The 22,972-nt window shown below is 39.9% G+C and overlaps 2 protein-coding genes across 2 annotated transcripts; both read left to right on the top strand.

Annotated features, from left to right (window-relative positions):
* Window positions 1-2,965: 2,965 nt before the first annotated feature.
* On the top strand, window positions 2,966-17,794 carry LOC145784288 (carboxylesterase 4A-like). Its single transcript, XM_082596079.1, has 9 exons — window positions 2,966-3,163; window positions 3,696-3,885; window positions 4,331-4,527; window positions 5,171-5,334; window positions 11,137-11,282; window positions 12,145-12,366; window positions 12,765-12,921; window positions 13,667-13,913; window positions 15,811-17,794. Exons 1-9 carry the CDS (start codon window positions 3,012-3,014, stop codon window positions 15,962-15,964), a joined length of 1,629 nt encoding a protein of 542 aa, XP_082452205.1. The 5' UTR covers window positions 2,966-3,011; the 3' UTR covers window positions 15,965-17,794.
* LOC145784647 (uncharacterized) lies at window positions 5,347-10,884 on the top strand. Its single transcript, XM_082596515.1, has 3 exons — window positions 5,347-5,371; window positions 8,497-9,126; window positions 9,607-10,884. The coding sequence occupies exons 1-3, from the start codon at window positions 5,347-5,349 to the stop codon at window positions 10,278-10,280; spliced, it is 1,329 nt and encodes a 442-aa protein (XP_082452641.1). The 3' UTR covers window positions 10,281-10,884.
* Window positions 17,795-22,972: the final 5,178 nt, after the last annotated feature.

Raw genomic sequence — 22,972 nt, 5'->3', positions numbered from 1 at the left:
ATGATTACATTTCCCATTTTGGTGTAGATTTCTGAGCATCGAGTGAACCATTCATTCTGAACGTATGCGGCAACTGCAAGCACCAACTTATTGCTGTTGATGTCTACCACTTGGTTAAAGAACGCATCTATGTGCACACGATGTTGTAAATACAACCGCGCTAAATCTGCAATACGCCCAAATCGGTTAGATACAAATCCTCTGAATCCTCGGTGATCAATTTTATTATCTTCCATCCACTGTGTATAGTCATTGTAAAGCGAAACACTGTGAGACGCATGACTTGGCGAAAACAACTTAGCGAGTGCTATGAGTCCTAAGGTATGAACTGATGTGCCATGGGAGCCGAAGACTTTCTCACCAACAGTTAGTGGTAAGAGATTTTGCAATCCAATTTTCTGCTCAGCATTTTTGTACACTTTATCTATGCCGTGGTCAACACACAGTATTATGTGAGCACAACATTTTAATCGCTTGTTGGTGTCTATGTCCAGTTTGTCCAGTAAAGCATTACAATCAGCTGCCCGGTCAGACATCCAAAAGTCAATTTGACTCTTGATATCCTCCACAGTGCAGTTCGCGAGGACAGCTAAGGTTTTCAATTTGAAACTGTACGCTTTCGTTCCGTCTTTACCGGAATGACTCAAATTTTCCACGTAACCAGTATTAAATGACCTTTTATCCCCAGCATTTCCAACGATTGTAATGTGATCTCTTTTAACATCGTAATGACGGTGACCGGCAGCTTTCTGTGTGTCATCAAGGCCTGTAGTGATAACTTTATCATCTTTGTGCAGCAGCTGTCGCGCGACGTACTCGAGATTCAAATACGATGCGTCTTCCAGATAACGCGATATCGTACGTCGACTTGGGAGTACGTAAGTCAGATCACGTACTGTTTGGTCAGGTTCATCATCATTATCGTCATCGCTATTCATTCCATCATCATATTTGTTCCCGGCATTGCAGTTTTCCTCGTTCTCGGTTCGCCATTGTTGACCAAATATCATATTAGCTACGTTGACGATTAGTTTGCATATTTCATTGGGCGATGCGGCCGTTTCTGAGAAACACTGGACCAAGCAACGTATGACTGTCTCATTGAAAGATTTTCGGCCAGTCCTCACCTTCACTGACGGGAACTTTATTTCTTCTGATGTTACGGTTTGTTTCTCAGCTGACTCTTTTGACGAACGAAGCTTTCTGTTGGGAAATGTTATTTGGGATGTCGATGGTTCAGAAGCCTCGTAGCTGACATCCTTGTTTGTGTCGACTGCACAATTCATTGCTTCTATGCTCTCTAGATTATCCAGTTCTCGCTGTTCTCTCTTCCTTTCCTCAATCGCAAGATGCTTCCTTTTCAGCGAAATTTCTCTATTTTCCTTCCTCTTTTTTGATCTAAGCCAATCTTTTGGCGCAGTATTACTACACACAGCTCTGTATGGGCCAACACAGTTATCTTCATAAAACTTCTGATCTTCTGCTGTCATTTTTACTTGATATTTATTTTCTAACTTTTTCTGGTAGTCTATGTTTCTGCAGCGGATGTCATATCCATAATTAGTAAGCCTGTCATTGAATTCAGATGCTTTTTTGAACCAAGCATCACTTTTAGGTTTGCTTGTACATTTCTCGGCCTTTCGCAACTCATTGAATTTTTCATAATCTTCCTTAATTTTGGCAGCAACAAACTTTTTCTTCATAGGATACACATTTTTTGTATGTATCCAATCACATCTCATTTCTCTAGCTACAACTTTACTCGCTTCAGTCCTGCTTAAGGCTTGCTTCCCCTTCTGTCGTTTGCATAGCTGTAGCATTCGTCCAATTACAACAGTCCCATTAGCTAGTTTTCCTGTGGGTTTATATTCCTGTATTTCAGTGTAGTTGAATCCAAAAAGTTCTTTCCTGCTTTCACTTCTTACTCGTCGTTCAGTTTTCATAATTGATTAACTATATTGCATTAGTTAGTGCAACAACTAGTCAACCTGGATGTAGACAAAGGAGCCTAAGGTCAGTAAATATGCATATAACAAGAAGCTCAAACGATCATTGGCGTAATAAATACACAAATAATAACCTAAAAATGATCTTTTCTGCAGAAAAATACAAGAAGGTGTCATGCCAGGTAGCTAAAAGTGCTTTTATTGGAATCTTTGACCCTCAAAACATATTTTTAGACATATTGCACAGGTATATTCGTCTCACTCGTATGTCCTGAGAGCAAAATAGCCATTTTTGGCCGCCATTTTGAAAATTGCCACTGAACCAACCTATTATGACGTCATAGAGCAAAAAAATCAACGGATTCATATTTACCAGCCCAAATGGCATTAGAAACAATGGGTCCTGAAAAATCGACCTGGATTTGCCCACCCCTAATATAATGCTGTATTATATATCAAGTAATTTCGACAATTGGAACTTCAGACAAAGCATTTGTTGCAATCACTAAAAAAAAAATTTAGGTTTGATCACAAATTAGTAGACCCTTTCATACTTTTTGAGCAATGTTTTTTTAAGATGGTTGGTTTGGTTTTAATTGCATTTTTTTCTAATTTTTGGTTAGCTGCGCATACTGTAATTGTAAAGGTGAAAGAGGCAAACAAATATTGCAAACATATTTATCCAGAAATTGAGTCCGTTACTCTTGGTTTTAACTGTTTCCTCTATAATGCACCTGTTCAGAAAAGGATGCATCAAATTTTTCCAGATTTTGTTTTGCAATGCATCAAACCAGCACTAGAGTTCTTTTGAGTCTTTAATGGAGACAAATTTTACCTGTGGCCACCTAGACAACAGACATAAACGCAATATCATCCCAAATGTTTGTATAATAAATGTAGGATAATAAATATTTTAATTAACACTGTTGGTTAATGTGGCTGTAACAAAATGTTACAACTTTGTTAGACTCTTCTTATGGATATTTGCTTCTTTATCCTTTTTGTATTTTGAAGGTGGTGCTGCTCGTTCATGAAGTAGGCCTAATTCATGAATTGTTATTAACTATGAGTAGAATTATACAACTCAAGTATGGCAAAGTTGCTTGTGGAAAAGTGAGCAAAGCTAGTCATCCGAAGGCAAAATCAGTCTTCCAATATATTGGAATTCCTTTTGCCCAACCCCCAGTTGGAAAGCTGCGTTTCATGCCTCCAAAAAGGTTTTGATGTTGTTTTTACATGATTTCTAAACAATAAGTACTATTACTACTTCAAAAAGTGCTCAGTGCCAAGCAAAAATGCCAAGCAGAGCAAATTACACCAAATTAATAACTATATATATTTGGTGTACGTAATTTCTATGTCTATTTAATCAACTTGTAACTAGAAAGATTCTTAGCAATAAGCTAGATGTGTGTTTCCTTTATAGTTTTTAATGTAACGCTGCATCATTAACTATTAACATTTCGTAACTATTAACATAACTATTAACATTTCTATTATTAACTATATAACATTTCATTAACTATTAACATTTCGTATATAGAAATTTTTGTCGTTTGTGGTCATTTTTGAAGAATATGTATCTGTCAAGATGTTTTAATCCGAAAAGTTTGTTTGTCAAAACTGTAGAAGAGTTTGATGTACAGGCTAAGTTCGCTGTCTGTGATAGGTGGCGATTGCAATAAATTACTTAGAATTTATTTTTATGTTACTTGAGTGGTGAGTTCAAGAGCTTTTTGTGGTTTTCAGAGCGTTGCCATGGCAAGGGGTTTTAGCTCACAAAGATCAGCAAGCAATACCCGTTCAAATGATGGAATCAATGGACACTTTCTTTAACTTCAGCCCACAGAAACGAACCTTTTTTGAAAGACACTGTTCCGAAGATTGTTTATACCTCAATGTGTTTGTACCTAATGTGGAAAACATAAAGAAGCTTCCAGTAAGCATATTTCTTGATTATGGGATCGAACTGCGAACTGAGAAAGCTTTTTAAGAAGCTTGACCTTGGTAGTTTTGCTTGTAAAGGGTGTATACTGTACATATGTCACTGGCACAGGTGCAACTGGGATCATTTTTTTTAATTTTATTTTTTTGAAAAACTGACACATGTCACGATACTCAACATAGTTTATGTTTATTGCATATATGGTACCACAGCTGGATGAGTGGGTGTATCTAAACCAAAGTGACATTACAGGAGAAAATTGACGAAATATCATATTATGAAGTTATTCTGCTTTTGCTCCCTCCCGCGCGTTTCATTCAAAGCTATTTAACCCAGTGTGATTGTTTGATTGTCTCTCCTAGGGTATCATATGGCATTTGAACAGTCTCCAACTCTTGATAGTCGTCGTTTAGATACATTTTATGTTGTACTTTTACAGGTTATGGTGTGGTTTTATGGTGGTGCCTTCCAACTAGGCCCAAATGTATTTTTTGATGCCACTGCTTTATCAGGAATGAATAATGTCATTGTAGTTGTTCCAAACTACAGAGTTAACACTTTTGGGTTCATGTCCTTAGGCAAAGACAGTGAGTGCAAAGGAAATCTTGGGTTGCTCGATCAGCTACAAGCTCTTAAGTAAGTTCTGCCAATAATCGCATGCGAGTGTACCGTACATTTGGGCTTTGTCACATCATCACATGTTTGCACTGTATGATTTCATTGGTTAGCGGTTCAAGTTCAATGTCAGGCTAGTTAGATAGAGTCGATTTTCCAACAACTAGTTCAAATCACTTCATTTGCGTGGTGAGACGCATCCTTTACAGTTGCTAATTGCAATATCGTGCTGCAGCTTCATATAACTGAGATTCCATGCAGTGTAATTCACTAATTACTGCATTTGAAGTTTTCTATCATAAAACATACTTTTGTATAAAATTGCTGTGTATCATGCAACATACGCACAATCGCACATTATATATATATGTACGATTGTACGGTCTTGCTCACATTTACAATTTAAATAATGTTAAACAGAATCCCAAAACTTTGCTGTAGTCAAGGTTTCTTCAAAAGCTTTGTAATCACTTTTTTATCTCAATAAACTGTAGAAATTAGTTTTTGGCAACTTTGATATAGATCTACCACATAAAAATAATGTACCTCCATTATTCTTAATAGTTAGTTTTTGCATTTTTGATATTTGAAATATATTATAAAGATTGTCAATGACTAAAATTGAGATAATTACTGAACTAAGTTGTATATCCGGTTTATTCAGATGGGTGAAAGAATCAATCGAATCATTTGGTGGCGACAGAAACAATGTCACCATATTCGGCCAGAGTGCAGGGGGGATATCAGTCAGCATGCACATGCTTTCTCCACTTTCACAGGGATATTTTAATAAAGCTATAAGTTTTAGTGGCACTGCAGCAATGGCAAGTAAGTGCAACTATGAAATATCCAGAACTCGGTGTCGGTAGTGTAGAAGAATAGGCTACTTATACTTGATCATAATCGTTTTGTTATAGTCGTCATCTACGTTGAATATATGTAACTCGTGACCAGCGTCACTACATAATCACCGTTCAGCGTTTTCTGGTACAGACGTTGGAATTGATTACCACCGCACTGCGCGTGTAATCAATTGAGCGTTCTGTACCACGTTCCTTAGTTGATTGTTTTGCGTTTCTTTCTTACTATATATTGCGTTGATTTTATGCACTGAATCAGTAAGTAACAAGAGGTAAATGGTTTTCTCACTTGGTTGGCTATCGCTACAATTATTATTGTTTATTTTATATTAAACGTCTGGAAATACAACAGACATTTAACTGGCGTCGTCGGCAGGATCTTTACAGAATTTCTACAGGTTTTTAGAAACATGGAGAAACTGATCGAAGTCCTGCAACAACAAATTGCCAACCAAGAACGCCAGACGAAGGAGCAAATTGCCAGACAAGAAGAACGTCACCGAGAACAAGAACAACGTCACCAAGAACAAGAACAACGTCACCAAGATCAGACGAAACTACTCATGGAGCAACTACGAGAAATGCGAGCCCAAACTTCAAGACCACAACCAACAACAATACAACAGACATTTAACTGGCGTCGTCGGCAGGATCTTTACAGAATTTCTACAGGATTTTAGAAACATGGAGAAACTGATCGAAGTCCTGCAACAACAAATTGCCAACCAAGAACGCCAGACGAAGGAGCAAATTGCCAGACAAGAAGAACGTCACCAAGAACAAGTACAACGTCACCAAGAACAAGTACAACGTCACCAAGAACAAGAACAACGTCATCAAGATCAAATTGCCAACCAAGAAAAGCGCCACCTTGAACAACTACGAGAAATACGAGCCCAAACTTCAAGACCACAACCAACAACAATACAACAACAGGTATCTTTACCTAAGTTCGTAACGTTTGATGCCACCACTGAACTGTGGGCAGACTATTGGAAGAGGTTTAACTCCTTTGTAGCAGCACATTCAGTCGCACAAGACAAAATGCCGCAGGTTTTTCTCACCAATCAATCACCTACAATCTACAAAATGTTAACAAATTTGGCTGCGCAGGAAACAAACCCAAAAGAAGTCAACGATCTCACCATGACGGAAATTACAAATTACATGGCTCAACAATTCGACCCAAAACGCTTCATCGTGAGGGAGCGATTCCGTTTCTGGAGCGAAATGAAGCGCAAGCCCGGTGAAACAGCTCAAGAACTAGCCATCCGCATACGCCAGGCAACTGCCACCTGTGACTTCTCGTCCATTTCAAATCCATTGGACGAAGCTTTACGTACTCGTTTTATTTGTTCAATAGGTAACGAGGCGGTGCTTAAGGCGTTATTCAAAATCAGAGCTGATGAACTTACTTTCAAACGTGCGGTGGAGGTTGCATCAGAAACCGAAGAGGCAGCCAAGGTGGCCAAAGAAACTGTTTACGGCACTCCACCAGTACCAGTTGCGAAAGTAAGGACCATCAGCAAACCTCCAAAAACTAGGCAACTTACAGGTACTTTCTTTTCTTCTAAAAATAAAGAATGCTATCGCTGTGGTAATTCCAACCACAACGCCAATGACTGTAGGTTTAAGAAAGCCACTTGCCATTTCTGCAATATTACGGGACACTTACAGAGTGTTTGTCGAAAGAAAGCTAGACAGTTCAAACCTTCTAAGGTAGATTGTATTAAGGAAATTAACATGCTTTCTAGTTCTTGCAGAAAACCTCGAAATTCAAAGTTGGAAGTACCGATCTCCATTAATTCGGTAACCACACACTTAGAACTGGACACTGCTACAAATGGAAATTTCCTTTCCAACGACGTCTGGACTCGGGTAGGCGCACCTCAATTGCAAGCACCAGTGTCGCAGTTCCAATCTGCTACCAAGCATCTAGTACCAATCACGGGTTCTTTCACGGCCCAGGTAACTTGTCCTTCCACGGGAAGGTCAGATAATATTTCTTTTGTAGTCACGACAGTCAAAGGACTAAACTTGCTAGGTCGTGATGCAATCTCGTCTTTAGGAATTTCTATCGATAAATTCCTTCTGTCTAACTGTTCTACTTTACAGAGCATCCAGTCATACGACAAGCCTGATAAGAGTCTGGAGAAAGCATGCTCCCTCTTATGTGACGAGTTCAAAGATGTTTTTAAGCCTGAACTCGGGTGCTTACGAGATTATGAACTAGACATAGATTTTAAGTCTGATGCTAAACCTGTTTTTCTCAAACCTAGGCCTGTACCTTTCGCGCTAAAGGAGGACTTAGCACAAGCCTATGATTCGGGCATTGCACGTGGTGTATGGACACCAGTTCAGTTTTGCGATTGGGGCACACCGGTTGTTCCAGTTCGTAAGCGTTCAAATTCTTCAGAAGCGAAGGCCAAGTTACGCATTTGTGGCGATTATTCAGTCACGGTGAACCCTTCCCTGGAAACCCATCGTCACCCGTTACCCTTACCAGAAGACTTAATGCAAAAGTTGGGTGGTGGGTACGGTTTCAGCAAGATAGACTTGGCTGATGCCTACAATCAGATTCGACTTGGTCCTGACAGTCGAAAACGACTCGCATTAAGCACTCACCGTGGCGTACTTTTACAAAATGTTTTACCTTTTGGCATATCTTCTGCTCCAGGTTATTTTCAGAAGATCATGGACGACCTTACAGCCGACCTTCCAGGGGTCGCAGTCTACCTAGACGACATTCTTGTCAGTGGCACTACTGCTGAGGAGCATCTCCAGAATCTTAGACGGCTCCTCGATCGACTTCACTCAAAAGGCCTGAGGTGTAGGAAAGACAAGTGTAAGTTTGCACAACCTCAGGTAGAGTATCTCGGACACATTTTGTCCAGGCAGGGCATCTCCAAAGGTCCCAAGGTAAACGCCGTACTGGAGATGTCTGCCCCCACTGACGTATCTTCTCTTCGTTCGTTTTTAGGTTCCTTACAATTTTATTCGAAGTTTCTACCGTTGAACGCTTCTACTGTAGCAGAACCACTATACCATCTCACGAAAAAGGACATTCCTTGGAGATGGGGAAAACAAGAGGAAAACTCTTTTGCTCAGCTGAAGCATCATCTATCTACAGATGAGGTTCTTACACATTTCAATGCGTCACTTCCGGTAGGTATCGCATGTGATGCTTCTAGTGTGGGCATCGGTGCTACTTTGTTTCACCGTTACCCAGATGGCACAGAACGGCCTATAGCAAACGTTTCAAAGATATTAACAGCTTCGCAGAGAAACTATAGTCAAATTCAGAAAGAGGCTTTGTCGATAATTTTTGCGCTAAAGAAATTCTATCAATATCTTTTTGGTAGATCATTCATTTTGGTCACAGATCATAAACCATTGCTTAGTCTTTTTGGCCCGACTAAATCGACACCTTCTTTGGCAGCAAATCGTTTGGCTCGTTGGGCACTCTTTTTGTCACAATTTACATACACTATTGAGTACAGGAAGACGAAGGATCATCAAAACGCTGATGCTTTGAGTCGCTTACCAGCAGGAGGGGATAAAGTCTTCGATGAAGAGGAAAGTGCGGATGACATTGATATCGTCTGCGCTATCGATGCTTTGGATTTACAGGTCCAGACCCCAAATGCTGCCTCACTGCGTAAAGAATCTTCTAAAGATCCTACCATTTCCACGGTAATGCGTTTCATTCATGAAGGATGGCCGGCCAAGTCTTCTCCACAAGACCCGGTCGAACCGTTTCGTAAGTACGCAGACTCTCTTTCTACTTGTTACGGATGTCTACTTTACGGTTCCAGAGTGGTCATCCCGTCCAAACTTCGTCCTTCCGTCCTTCAATTGCTTCATGAAGGACATTTCGGCATTGAGAGAATGAAGCAGTTGGCAAGAACGTCCGTCTACTGGCCAAACATTGACCGAGACATAGCGGAACTTTGTCACAAGTGCAGTACCTGTGGCGAATATCAACCGCAATCTAAAACCCAGGTCCAATCATGGACGGTTCCAGAAGCACCGTGGAGTCGCTTGCACATAGATCATGCGGTAGAATTCATGGGTTACCATTGGTTACTCAGCATTGATGCTTTTTCTAAATACCCTTGTATTCATGCTACTACTTCTTTATCTTCAACAGCTACTATCAACCTGCTAGAAGAAGATTTTGCTCATTTCGGCTATCCCCATACTATAGTTACCGATAATGCTACTACTTTTAAATCCACAGAATTTCAAACTTTCTGTAAGGAGAGGGGTATGGTACACATCACGGGTGCACCTTACCATCCGGAAACCAATGGAGCGGCGGAGCGCCTCGTACGTACGTTCAAGCAAGCACTTCGCAAATCTTCCCTACCCCCGAAGCAGGCCGTCTTGGAATTCCTACAGCAATATCGACGCACGCCCACTCCGAGTGGCTACTCTCCAAGCCAATTACTCAACAATCGTCAGATTCGAACCAAGATCGACACGCTTCTCCCTACACCGTCTCAAGTGGTACCCCGACAAAACCCTCACAACACCGACGCCTCCGAAGGTACCAAACGACATTTCAAACCGGGAGATCCCTGTTACGCGCTATCATTCACTCCACGACGGAGCCAGGATCCTCGTTGGGTTCCAGCCGAGGTGATCAAGCGACAGGGTAGCCGAATCTTCCTGGTACGTCTGCTGCCACATGGTCCGACGTGGAGGCGCCATATGGACCAACTGCAACCTCGCTATGCATCATCGGAGGACCAGGAGCCGGGAGATACTCCTGCACCAACAATCGACTCTTCCGCTGTCTCCACCTCAGCCCGAACGAATTCGGACGACACACCGACTGTACCGGAATTCGGGCCACACAACCCACGAAGGTCGAGCCGTCGCCGCAGACCTCCGGCTCGTTTCGGACTTTGAGTTTTATTGTTAATTCGGTGTCTTGTTCATTTTTTATGTTTGTGTATAAAAATTATCGGGGAGGTGTTATAGTCGTCATCTACGTTGAATATATGTAACTCGTGACCAGCGTCACTACATAATCACCGTTCAGCGTTTTCTGGTACAGACGTTGGAATTGATTACCACCGCACTGCGCGTGTAATCAATTGAGCGTTCTGTACCACGTTCCTTAGTTGATTGTTTTGCGTTTCTTTCTTACTATATATTGCGTTGATTTTATGCACTGAATCAGTAAGTAACAAGAGGTAAATGGTTTTCTCACTTGGTTGGCTATCGCTACAATTATTATTGTTTATTTTATATTAAACGTCTGGAAATACAACACGTTTGATGTACACGGTCTTATATCAAGGGTGTTATCTTCTACCGGACTGAATTTATCTCCAAGAGATAAATTTCCTCTTGTATGATGGGGGTAAGTTGATCAAAGCAGGAAATATAAAGCACATGTTATCCACATACTCGTTCAAAAGTAGTAGATAGAGTAAATTTATCCTTAAATCACCAGAAAGAGGTACATGCTCATGAGAGTTAGAATCACTAGTTTATAATATTATATATATGAAGCGCATTGCAACCGTATAATGTTGACCCGTGTGCTAGCTTCAAGTCACGCCGATTTGAAGAAGTATTAATCCAATTATACAGTACCGTAACGTTGTTAACAATAATGGTATCGTTTGATATTTTTTTAACGCAAAGATAACTTTTCTATTTCCCAAGTTTTTTAATTACCAAAGCGAATAATTTTTTCACTCCCAGGTTGATAGATATTTAGTTATTTTACGTTCCTTAATTTGTATTCTGTTTCAAGGAGTTTTTATTAAGGACCAAGAAAGAGCCGGTAAAAAGCTTCTCAAACTTTTGGGCATAAATGATTCTGACCCCAAACTGGTACTGAAGAAACTACAATCTTTATCCACCGAAGAAATTCGTCGTGCAGATTTTCAATTGCTCATGGTTGGTAGAATTAGTATAAAAATGTTTTCATATCCGTAGTTATCTCTTCAATATGAATATGGGCTTTCATGTATCAGGGATATCTAAAGATGGGGATACGAAGGCTCGCAGCGATTGCCTTATTCTCACAACACTACCAGGGCGGTAGCTTGTAGCGCGTTAAACATGCGGTTCTTTTTTAAAATGCAGAAGTTTTTTTTTTGTGCAGCTGGTTGGCTACAGTCAGCTATTGAAAACAATTAGAAAATGTTACGTAGAACATATCATATTTAAAGAATACTTGTTTTGAAAGACAGTTGAAAAGTTACCAGCAAGCTATTTTCTTAACAAAGCCTTTGTAGTAGGCTGGATGTAAAGCAAGTATAAGGGTAGTTGAATTAACAAGTAACCATGATTATTGATTATGCATTGAATATCCAGGCCTGGTGCTAATTGCGCAATTCAGGTTATTATAGCATTTATTAAACTACTAGGCCTATCGGTGCCCATTGTCATTTTACCATAAACAAAAGCCCTTCCTTGTCAGACGTAATGAAAGCCTATGTATCTCCTTCTTTAGTACCCTTTTCATGTGTTGTCTAGATTTCTTGTTTTTGTTCCATGATACCTGGACTTTGAGATCAACAATCGAATGATAGCCTATTCTTGTAAGAGTGGGACCTGTTGCATGCGCGTTAGCAACGATCTAAGATAGATAGACTTACATCCTGGTCTGGAAAATACAGTATACTAAACACACCACTGCTTTTTCGAATATTATTACTACAACACTAAATTTTTTATTGATTCCTGTTTCTTTATAACAACTAGTTTTTGTCAAACATTACTATGCACTCAACATTTAAGCAATCTTATGTCTCAGGCCAGGTATGCTTGGTTTCCCACCATAGACGATCATTTCTTTCACGATACACCAATCGATCTCCTCTCTCAAAGCCGAATGTCGAAGATTCCTTACCTGTTGGGTTGCAACAGCAGTGAAGGTGGCTGGATGATGAACATGACTGTCCCTTCATACTTGGAAGGCGCCAGTGAAAGAGACTACACTTCGTATTGCACTTCATTGTTGAAGTGGTACGACAGGGTAAGTCGTATTTCAATTGAACTTTATTAGTTTTTGCGCACTTGCAACTCTTTCTGATTGAATTGAGAGATGACAAATAAAGCCAGCACAGCATTGTGTCGACGTCGTGGTCAGGAAAAAGATTTTGATTTCTTCTGAACAAAGACTGGCAAAATTAAATGTCCCTAAAACTGTAAGGAATAAACTACACCCTTCAAATGTTTGCAATATTGCAAAGTGAATTTTGCATGTTTTTGTCTATTTTAATGCGGCTTCAGGTTCAGCCGACTTTCTTTACTCTAAATATTCATCTTTTTACTCGATTTTATAAACAGTGCTTGGCCAAAAGTTCAAGTCAGTCATTTCAATTCTCATACTGTGCTACGCTTGTTTAAAGGTTATTGCTTTTCTTTTCGCAGTCAATTAATTCTAAAAAAGCTCTTCCTCTGCTGGTGAAGACATACAGTGATAAAGAGCCATCGGAAGATGGGCTATATTACACGAAGGGAATTGGAGGGGTGATGGGAGATGCATATTTTGTGTCAGGGATCGCACAAACTGTTAAAATGCACGCAGGTAGCTAACGGTTATTATTTTATGTCGTGGAAGTAGTCATGAAGTATGGGTACCATAATTGTATTGTATAAGTATATGCAGTATGCACCTTACAAAACTACTAGGGAATAAAGAAGTATTGAATGCTAGGATCCATATACTGTAATAAGCTAAATACCGTCGAGGTGCGTTTGGGCGTGCACCAACCTTTGGCAAAGCGCATGCCATAAGTTATTAGCGTATTGGTATTCGAAAGCTGTGTTTGTGTGTTGTGTGTATGCCTCTAGGTGTCGCTGGTGATTTAATTCTTAAGTTGTTCGGCTGTGACCTCAGCTCAGTTTCGGACTCTTTGCTTCCCGTCTATAAAACTGTTGAAAAATACTGTTTCTAAACTGTTTTTAAGGGAATTACATTCACATTTTGGAGTCCTTAGACATCTTCAGTGACAACTCTTACTTTATGAGAATCGTACAAACATTATTTTTAAGCAACGGACGTGCGTTTGCTAGCTTGTTTTTTATAGGATTATTAATATGTTACTTCACACCAAACATTTTCAAATTGGAAGGTTTATGCCAGAGCCCTCACATTGCTTTGTCGGGGCTGGCAAAAAATATATTGGTAACATATGAAATATTTTGAAGTGAAGAATGGCAAGAAAACGATGCCAAATGATTGATATTTGAAGTTTGAACACCCGACGTAGGCCTACCCTTAGTTCAAGCCACCTGTCACGTGACTTTCATCGATCGCGTCTTTATTACAGATTCAGGTTCACCTACATACTTCTACCACTTGACGAAGCAGCCTCGTTTCAACCATGATGATCGCTTCGGACCTCCAGAAGGTCGGAAACCCGATCATGTGGGAGCTGATCATGGTGATGATATCTATTTCTCATGGGGTCTTCCATTTCTTCCTCAATCCTGCAATGATAGGTTCCGCTTCACTAAAGACGAGGAGGAATTGAGCAAGGCCATGATGACCTACGTGACTAACTTTGCCAAAACTGGGTAGGGATTTTTTCCGAAGTATTGTTAAAACTAACGTTTGTGTGCTTACAGAAAGAGACTGTTCACCAGGCAACGATTAATTATAAAATGACTTGCGCGCAGCATCAGGCTAAAATAAGTCGTTTGTATCTACATTTGTGAAGTAAACATTAAACAACGATCATGCTGCTAAAAGCGAAACTCTATCTGTTGCGTAACATTTGTGTGTTTGCGTTATGAGTGCTCCTATTAGGGGGAAGAGGGGGCTAATGAAAAAGATGTTATTTCCGATCATATGTATTGTTACTTGTGGTAGTCCAGTTTTAATTGTGGTAGTCCAGTTTTAATCATATGCATTGTTACTTTTGGTAGTCCAGTAGTAGTCCAGTTTTAATCCGGTGATGTCCCCGTTACCCAGGGTGGCCGGATTCACCTCCAAGTGCCGTAATTGCCTTCACGTCGATCTTAACGCGCCCTCTCTTGTTAATCCCACCTTGCTGCCTTCCTCCTCAACTTGCCTTTTCCACGCCTTTTCCATTACCAACGGGAAACACCATACCTGGAGTTCTCGCCATCCTCTTCATGGACACCCTTGAAAAGCAGACATTGCGGAACCAGATAAACCTCACTCTATACAGACGATACGTTGACGACACATTCTTGCTGACAGTCAACAATAAGGAAGCCTTAGCCATCCAAAATGCTCTCAACCAAGTGCACCCAGCCATCAACTTTGAAATAGATTTACCAACAGCAGACCACACCATCTCACTACTGGACTTTACTATAAAAATCGACAAAGACGGCACAGTCCACCACGAATTCTATCAGAAAAAAAGCAAAGGCAAAACTACTCCCACACTTCGACTCGGCCTTACCCACAAGCATAAGAAGACCATACTCTTAAACGAAATACAGAGAAGAAGGGATAGATGTTCTTCACCCAATAAAGCAGCACCACACCTGATTGAGTGCGAAAAGACAATCAGGGAAAGCGGATACCCCAAGGACTTTCTTAAGCAACCACCCAGACGACGACGACACCAACAAAGCAGACAACTCCCCCTCAGACACCATACAACCCAATGCATTTCAAATTTCCTTATATGAGCGACGATGCGAACCGTAAAATAAAGAAAGTCTTCAAAGACCTGGACTTGCCAGTCCGCCTCTTTCGACGCTCACGAACCCTCCGAAACGCACTTAAAAAACCACAAAAATCCGAACCTTGCCGGCTGCAAAACCGCCAACTACGGAACGACGACATGTGTACCACCAAGAACTGTATCTACAAAATCATATGCAAAAAATGCAGGCTATATAGGCAGCACGATCCGCCCACTCCACTCCCGCATCAAAGAACACCTTGGCTCAGACAAAAGTTCGGTCTTTGATCATCAACAACAGTGCCACGCCGACATTGAATTTAAAATTATTGCCAGAGAAAATGACACAGTACAATTACGTTTCAAAGAGGCCATATTCATAAGCAGGCAAAATCCAAAAATCAACAACCTTGCCGAAAGGGAAGAATTACGTCACCTAATCTACTAATCAACTGATTCAACAAAATTTCACAGCAATAGCGCCTAACTGCACATAAAGACTCAACAGCCAGCAGTCTCAAGCTAAACCAAAGAGCCACATTTAAGAACCACTCACAGACTGCAACACCATTCGTCATAGCACATGACTAGGGAACTGTGTTCCGAAAGCTCGTTTAATTCGATATTGCCACCACGAACCCGCAGCATCAGGCTAACACAGATCGTTAGAATCTACACTGAAGTAAGCAACGATCATGCTGCTAAAAGCGAAACTCAATCAAGTGCAACTCTTGATAAGTTTCACGTAAAAAATTATTATGTTCAGTTGGAAACGTTTATTGTTTTCAAAAATAATGTTTTTTTTATTTCAGCAATCCCAACAAAGGGGTTCCACTTCCCTTCACTTGGCCGGAGTACTTGCCCAAAGAACGGCGCCATCTTGTCTTAGATACTCCGTTGAGCACCGAATCGAACTTTGGCGCCGAGTGTGTTTATCTGTACAACAAGATCCTGCCAAAACTTTGATTTAACTTTTTCTTTAATCTTTCCATACTTCAATAATCAATATTTGTATCTCATTTTTAACAAATTGTCTTCATGCCTATTACATACAAAGTATGCAATTGTCGTTTAATTTGTTAGTTTAAGTCTATTTTTGTAGTTTTGATTTTAACCGCTGTGTTTCTTTGTTTTCACCTTGTGCAATCACAAGCAATTGATTTGGTGGTTAGCTTCTTTTTCTATTGTGCATCTCTCTACTCTTAATTTTTTGTTATTGCTTTGTAAGTTTATTTTTATAACGTGTTGCTTTTGTTAAGAAATTTAGATTTGTCTATTGCATAATTTTTTTAATTGATTTAATATAATCTACAGACTTTTGGTAGAGGGATGGCTTGGCATTGTTATCATAAGCTTCAGTTAAATGTTGTAAGAATTTCTCTGCTTTTTGTGTAACAGTTGATTTTCATGGATTCAAAACTTGAAAACAACTTGGCCGCAATAGAAACATTGTTTTTTTTTGGAATGCAAAAGGATCTAAAATCATCAACATAACAGAGACTTAGCCACGGAATGGGGGCTTGGTGAGCAATGGCCCCAACCCAAAAAAAATTATCTTCCCCAAAAAAAATGTTCTAATACTACAGTATTACAACATTGTAATACTAATGTGATTCATCTTGTATGACGTTTGCCCCCCCACCCCAACAGTTGCTTTGCTTTCTTAAATTTTTCTTTCTAGTTACGTCACTGCAATATAACCTGAAATACTTTTTTCCAAGTTAGTTTAAAACAGATCAATCGTTCAATTGTGAATGAGACCCGAGAAACGTAGAGGCTTTGATACACGGAGAAGAAGGTTTTGTTTCATTAATAACGGCTTGCATTAGGGTGGTAGCCACCAAAAGGTTTTGGGGAGCATTCACCCCACCAAAAAATGAGTTTTTATTGCAATTACAACGTTTGAATGACATTTTATTACATGTTGAATGGGGATTCATAAATGTTTGGCTGTATTCAGTAACTCTTTCAAACTCTTTACTTTCAAATAATAAAATGTGTGTCCCCCAACAGTTACCTTTGTCCCTCTAAAAATTTATTTCTAACAAAGTAACTGGTTTGCGTCAGACCGGTCTTTGCTGGTGATTAAGTGCCTTGCCTTGAATCAACCATGCATTTCCGATAGTCGTTCAAAAAACTTCCTTATTATGTTATGTTGGACACTTTTTGCGCAGGATAACCTACCTTGGATCCAATTGAGTAAGGAAGCGACTTTAGCTTAATGGCAACATTGTCAACCTGGAGCTGCGCTGCAGTTTGCCAAGAAATCAAACCTAGTGAAATATTTTGTCTACCTAATAGGCTACCTATGCAATCTATAAATATGAAACGGTGTTTATTGTCCCTGTGTGTATTTCGCATTATTTAATATGGCCTCAGTTAATTTGTACTGCGCTTTGCAGTCTACTGCACTTGATTTTTATTAAATTAAGGTTTAGTTTCACATGAACCAGCTTTTTCATTATAAGCTTTTGTCTCTTCAATAAAAAATATGAACAAGCTGAATTACTGCTATTATTTGGTCCAACTCTGTTGTCAGGTCTATTGACTGCGAGAATCTTCATCTTTGGAATGTAAAATGCGCTTTGGAAGGGTAAAGTTGCGTTCTGCAAATGTTTGCCCGCACACTGCACCGCTAAAAATCTGAAAATGTCACACTGCGCCCGCACCGCAATTAATCTGAAAGCAATGCAGTGTGCATGCAAATTTGATAAACTTCATCAATGTAATTGTAATTATTGTATGTAATGTATGTAATTGTAAACTTCGTCAATGTAAAATAAAAGAACTTCTTCTTCTGTACATTTTGGTCGTTTAGGCTAGGTACCCGTACCAGTAGGTACCTGGTACCCGTACCAGTACCTATATGAATAACTTACACAATTTGTTATCCACCCTTGATAGCTAATTTGATTTGCCTTTTATTGAATGCTAGTTCCTGTATTTTAAGTAGACTTGGTGAAATGTTTCTCTTTAACTTGTTTTATTTAGATATATGCATAAGACATGCTTCCCATCTTTGAACACCTTGCATCACAATTCACACTAAAATTGCTGTCATCTGAAACAGTACTAGGCTACACAAACATCACTCTTTTTTACATATTCTTGCCACTAACCCATAATAGTTTACTACACCAGAAACTTTAGTCACTTGATTGCCTTCAAAAAATAATGAAAGCTTTGCCTTTGAATAAAATGACGTTGAATACAGCTGAAAACTGAAGCCTTTCACATTACACTTGCAAACTTTATATTATGACACAAATAACGGCATTGCCAAATTAAAAAAGTGGTGTTGCCAGAATTTGAGGCACTTTGACATAGGACAGTTTTCCTTGCAAATTAGCTGATTTCAGTCATGCGACTCAGCACGTGATATTCTGACCGATCTACTCAAAAGATTTTTGATACAAAGAAAGTTAAGTGAATGTATCGCCACAAGCAGCGTGGCCTAATGGGTTAAGGTTAGGGGAAGGGAATAGTCATTTCGATTGCGTGGATTCGATTCCCACCCTCTGTTAATGTTCTTTTTTTTCTGCAACTAAACTGAGTGCAAGAAGGATCTTAAGGACTGTAATCAATTGAGTTTATAAGGAAAATTATCCTACCTTTCTTAACCAATGGTGGTAGATGGTTCGCACGGAAATCTGTTCTATGTTAAAGTGCCTACCAAACTCTGCACGGTGCCGGTGCGATTACATCACCGCGGCCGCGTACACCGCTCGGTTGCTACTATTTAGTAGGCTACTACTGACGTAGGCCCGGTCATGGACTTCTAAATAGTAGCATCTGGACTGGAAACTCAGTGGGCAACATGAGGCCAAACAGTTGGTACAACAGTGGACCAACAGGGTTAGTTACTTGGCTGTTGGTCCACTGTTGGCCAACTGTTTGGCCTCATGTTGCCCACTGAGTTTCCAGTCCAGATGCTACTATTTAGAAGTCCATGGCCCGGTTGACGAGATTGATAGCAAAGTGCTGTTTGATTTATTCCATTCACCGTAACCCATTTCAAGAATATGCAACTGATACAAAGCAATACGTCCACTAGGTGCTACTGAGAGCTATTCAGAAATGCATTGCTCAAGCCAATATAACACATGGCAGTGGACTACTTTGTGCAGAGATGGAGCCAGGCGCGAATCTAAGAGTTTTTTTCGGGGGGGGCCAGAAAATTTGAAAATCAATTAAAAAGAAAGAAAAAGCTAAACAGATATGAACAATGATACTACGACATATACAATATGCTAGAAAATAGACATTAAAACAACCATTTTCATCAATTGTGATGCCGAGGGACTAATATCAGCTGTTTAAAAGCATATTAAATCATTTGATGCGGAAACATACAATTTTTCACAAAGGTTCGGGGGAGGCCCGGCCCCCCCCCCATAAATCCGCGCCTGGATGGAGCCTACAGTGTGGGAAAATGTTTATAAAATCCTTACTCTAGAGAGCAAACTACGATTGATTCAAACAAAACTGAACCTCAGAGCTAAAGCACCGGCGGTGTTTTCTTTGTTCTTAGGCCCCATCAAAAAATTCCGGGCCCCTAAAATGATACCGGGTTCAAAAGCACCTCCCTGTCAACGCTACTGGGTCATGATATTCAATGACAAACGTGGTGTACTTTTCTGGTCTTTTTTGAGACAAGCGGAGGACATTTTTTGCAAACTGAAATAATGTAACAGCTCTGTATGCTTCATCCGTTATCAACAATGCAAAAGAGCATCTGAGAAGAAGTGCACATTGAAACTGACTAACAGTAATAACGCTAGTCACAACCTCGGCGTTAAATGGTGGATTTTGAGATGAGGAAGTTCACACAACATTTATGCCACGTCCAGGACCGTTGAGAGGATAATTTTGGGCCGGTACCAATGAGATCCTTTGGGCCCCAAGTCAAGACGCAGAAAACCGAACTTTTTCACAAAAATGAGCGATGATTTCTTCAAGCTCCCGGGCCTGTGTAAATATTGCAGGCCCCTAAAATTATCCCGGGTCCAACTGGACCCCCCTGTCAATGCTAATGGCCACACCTATGTGCGTATGTTCAACGTGAGCTGATCATCTGTCTGTTTGCAGCCACTGATAAACAGGGGGGAAGCTCGATGATTTGAAGAAAGCTTCTGGCAATGGTCATAAAGCAACACAACCTAATTATCAATTCCAAAATTTTTGTAGAACCAAACCATCACAACTTTCCATTGTATGCGTAGGCCTATGGGTCACAAGAACAATCGGGAAAGCGGTTTCAAGAGGGAACAATTCATTTACTTTGCCTTTTTTTGCCTGACGTAGGCTATATTGCGTGTGTGTTTTGAGGAACTAGTTTCTGAAAATTCACTGCACAGCTGGTGCATTGTCTGCTGTGCATTTGATGGAACTTTTTTTCACAACAACCAAACGTCGACAACTATCTACCATCACAATTTCACACTTCTCATTGTTGTTGGGAAGCTTAGTTATTAACATCAGCTGTCAGCCTAAGGTTTTCTCTTGTTGTTGCGGCAAAAGCATAGCAAAAACAAGTCAATGTAGCCTACTTAGCCCAGTTGGACTAAAGCCAGCAGAGGAATATAGACAGTTTACAGGACCTGGCCAGACAGGATTGGAACTTCCAATTTGGAAGCTTGTATAGCTAACAAAGAATTTTCAGTAGAAGAGGCGGTAGCTAGATGAAAAGCAATTGAGCGGAGGATCTCCAAATGAGGGTCTAAATCAGGAATGGGTGGGCAGCCTTTTTACACATGCGGCCAAATAAAGTAGGCCTAGTGGTAGCGAGGAGGCGGCACGCAACAATGCATTCCAGTAGACCTAGAACTTGTATTTTGTCAATCTGAAACCTATTCTCTTATTAGACAAATGTGTTTTTGTCCTCTTATATCAGAGGATAACTTAAATTGAAACTTTCTTAACGATTTAGGCCTATAAGGCTATGTAATATAGCGACATGGCTAAAACAAAAACTATCAGAAAAACGTATAGGCTAGGCCTAGCTAATTGCCTGTCACAAAACACACTTACAGTCTGTTCTAAAACACATTACATCCGGGAGACTAGGAAAACAACAACAATTTTTCATGCGGTCACTGGCCAAATACGTGGAGCAGCTTTGAATGATGTCGAGTGATGGCACAAATGCTGCACGTGGGCTGCAGACTACCTGTCTCTGGTCTAAATCGAAGCCAGAGAGGTCTATGGTGTTGCAACAGTGCCGTATTTAAACTGATTGTCCTGCTGTGGTGCCATGCACGTTATAAAGTCTGCTTTTTGTCGCTTCTACCTTTTGTGACTTCTGCTATGTTTGGCATATAAGTTATTGATTTTCGTTGTGATGGTCAGAAATAAAAACATGAACTCAACTGATGAGTTCAATCAGTAGGCTAAAAACTGAATTCAACTTGATTTTATATGAAGTCCTAATTAACTTAGCTCCTTGAAATTTTGGTTGAAAACGTCAATTGAGGTGGCTTAGGTACATTGAGTGCAGCATTAGGTGGATCTCTCATCTCAGATGTGTCAACATTGCAGCACAGCGGCTTCAAAATAGACCCAAAACTTTCTCGGAAAGAACTAGTTAAGCGTGACCTTTTAGCCCTAAACCTGAACTCTGTCTGCCAACCCAACAGATCACGAGGTGTGGAAAAGAAGACTTTGCTTCCAACATACAGGCCACACCTCCATATGAGGATTAATTCATGGTCTGTAGATATAATCAAAAATGGTTGAAGATGATAAATTTACGATATCGTGAATGTAACCAGCTTCATAACCTACAAACTGTTTCCATTTACATCACAACGTTAGACTTACGCATCGTCGTGAGCATAATCTTTGATGGCAACTTGACCAAATTTTACTGCAAAATCTAGATCAGAAATAGAGTTTGCCGTTGCCTTTTAACATGTTGGCGAGTTTTAGTAAAATATAATAGGCTACACCACATATGAACTTTAAATAACGTAAACAATAAGTGATGTAATCACAATATGAGATAGCGTTTACACGTCATAAATATTGTCCTTCTGAAAATGAGTTATAAGAGGGGTAGAAGGAAATTTTAAAAACTTACATCAAAAGTCTAAGAATATCCTGTTGTAGGTCTATCTGAAAAAAGGGTTAGGCTACATTGAATTGAAAACAAATTGCCATACAACCCCTTTACTTACACCGAAAAGTCAAAGCAAACGTTAATTTTTATATTATTGCTCATAGGAAATAGCCTAGTAATCAACAACGTTAGCCTACTGTATGAAGTGAAAGTCTCTTGCACCACACGGGTCCTATGATTTTTTGTGTCTACATACGTTTAAACAGGTTTAATCAGACTCAGCCTACACCAGTGAGTAGCCTACAGCACATGCAATAAGCAAACGTGTATTTCAAGGCTCAGTTCAGTAGTACCTTAGGTAACTTACACATAAAGTTATAAACATAAGCCTATAATCTGTTGCAAACAGGAAATAAATAACTTCCTCTTTTCATTTAGTAGAGTGTTGTGATGACGTGTCATCTCACCTTTTGAAAGCGTCGTGACGTCATCCTATACAACGCGTGTTGCAAGACTTGCGTCAGTTAATGGCTATTGCTGCTGCTTCCACATAAATAGGAGTTTAGTGGTTATGGTAAGTAGGCTAGTTAGAGCTTGAAGTAAACAAGTGCAGGATATCTAATTATTTTTGTTACAAACAAAAATTTACAGCTTAGCCTACGGTTGGTCATTTCTCCTGTCTAAAATAAGTCAAATTGAACTTGTTAAAATGTTGTTGTTTGTACATTTCACATTTTTGTCTGTGAAAACCGCAAGGAAAAGTATGACAGCTTAGTAATTAGTAACTTAGCCTTATATTTTGCTGCCTTAAAAAGCAACACATACACTGCAATAAAGTTACCCGAAAAGCGTGGTCTGCTATTCAATCAACGTCTGCACATGTTGAATTAATGTAAAAAGCAGTTGCTTTGCTGTCT

Source organism: Aplidium turbinatum, chromosome 15, assembly GCF_918807975.1.
Source record: "Aplidium turbinatum chromosome 15, kaAplTurb1.1, whole genome shotgun sequence".
NCBI lineage: Eukaryota > Metazoa > Chordata > Ascidiacea > Aplousobranchia > Polyclinidae > Aplidium > Aplidium turbinatum.
Note: the sequence above shows the minus strand (reverse complement) of the source record. Positions and strands in the feature narration are given on the sequence as shown.

Bases quoted from the DNA above. Each gene is read 5' to 3' on its own strand.
- LOC145784288 (XM_082596079.1), top strand. From the start codon at position 3,012: ATGAGTAGAATTATACAACTCAAGTATGGCAAAGTTGCTTGTGGAAAA. The intron at 4,528-5,170 runs GTAAGTTCTGCC...CGGTTTATTCAG, and splicing joins GATCAGCTACAAGCTCTTAA to ATGGGTGAAAGAATCAATCG. The intron at 12,922-13,666 runs GTAGCTAACGGT...TCTTTATTACAG, and splicing joins AACTGTTAAAATGCACGCAG to ATTCAGGTTCACCTACATAC.
- LOC145784647 (XM_082596515.1), top strand. From the start codon at position 5,347: ATGAAATATCCAGAACTCGGTGTCG. The intron at 5,372-8,496 runs GTAGTGTAGAAG...ATCTATCTACAG, and splicing joins ATATCCAGAACTCGGTGTCG to ATGAGGTTCTTACACATTTC. The intron at 9,127-9,606 runs GTAAGTACGCAG...TTAAATCCACAG, and splicing joins AGACCCGGTCGAACCGTTTC to AATTTCAAACTTTCTGTAAG.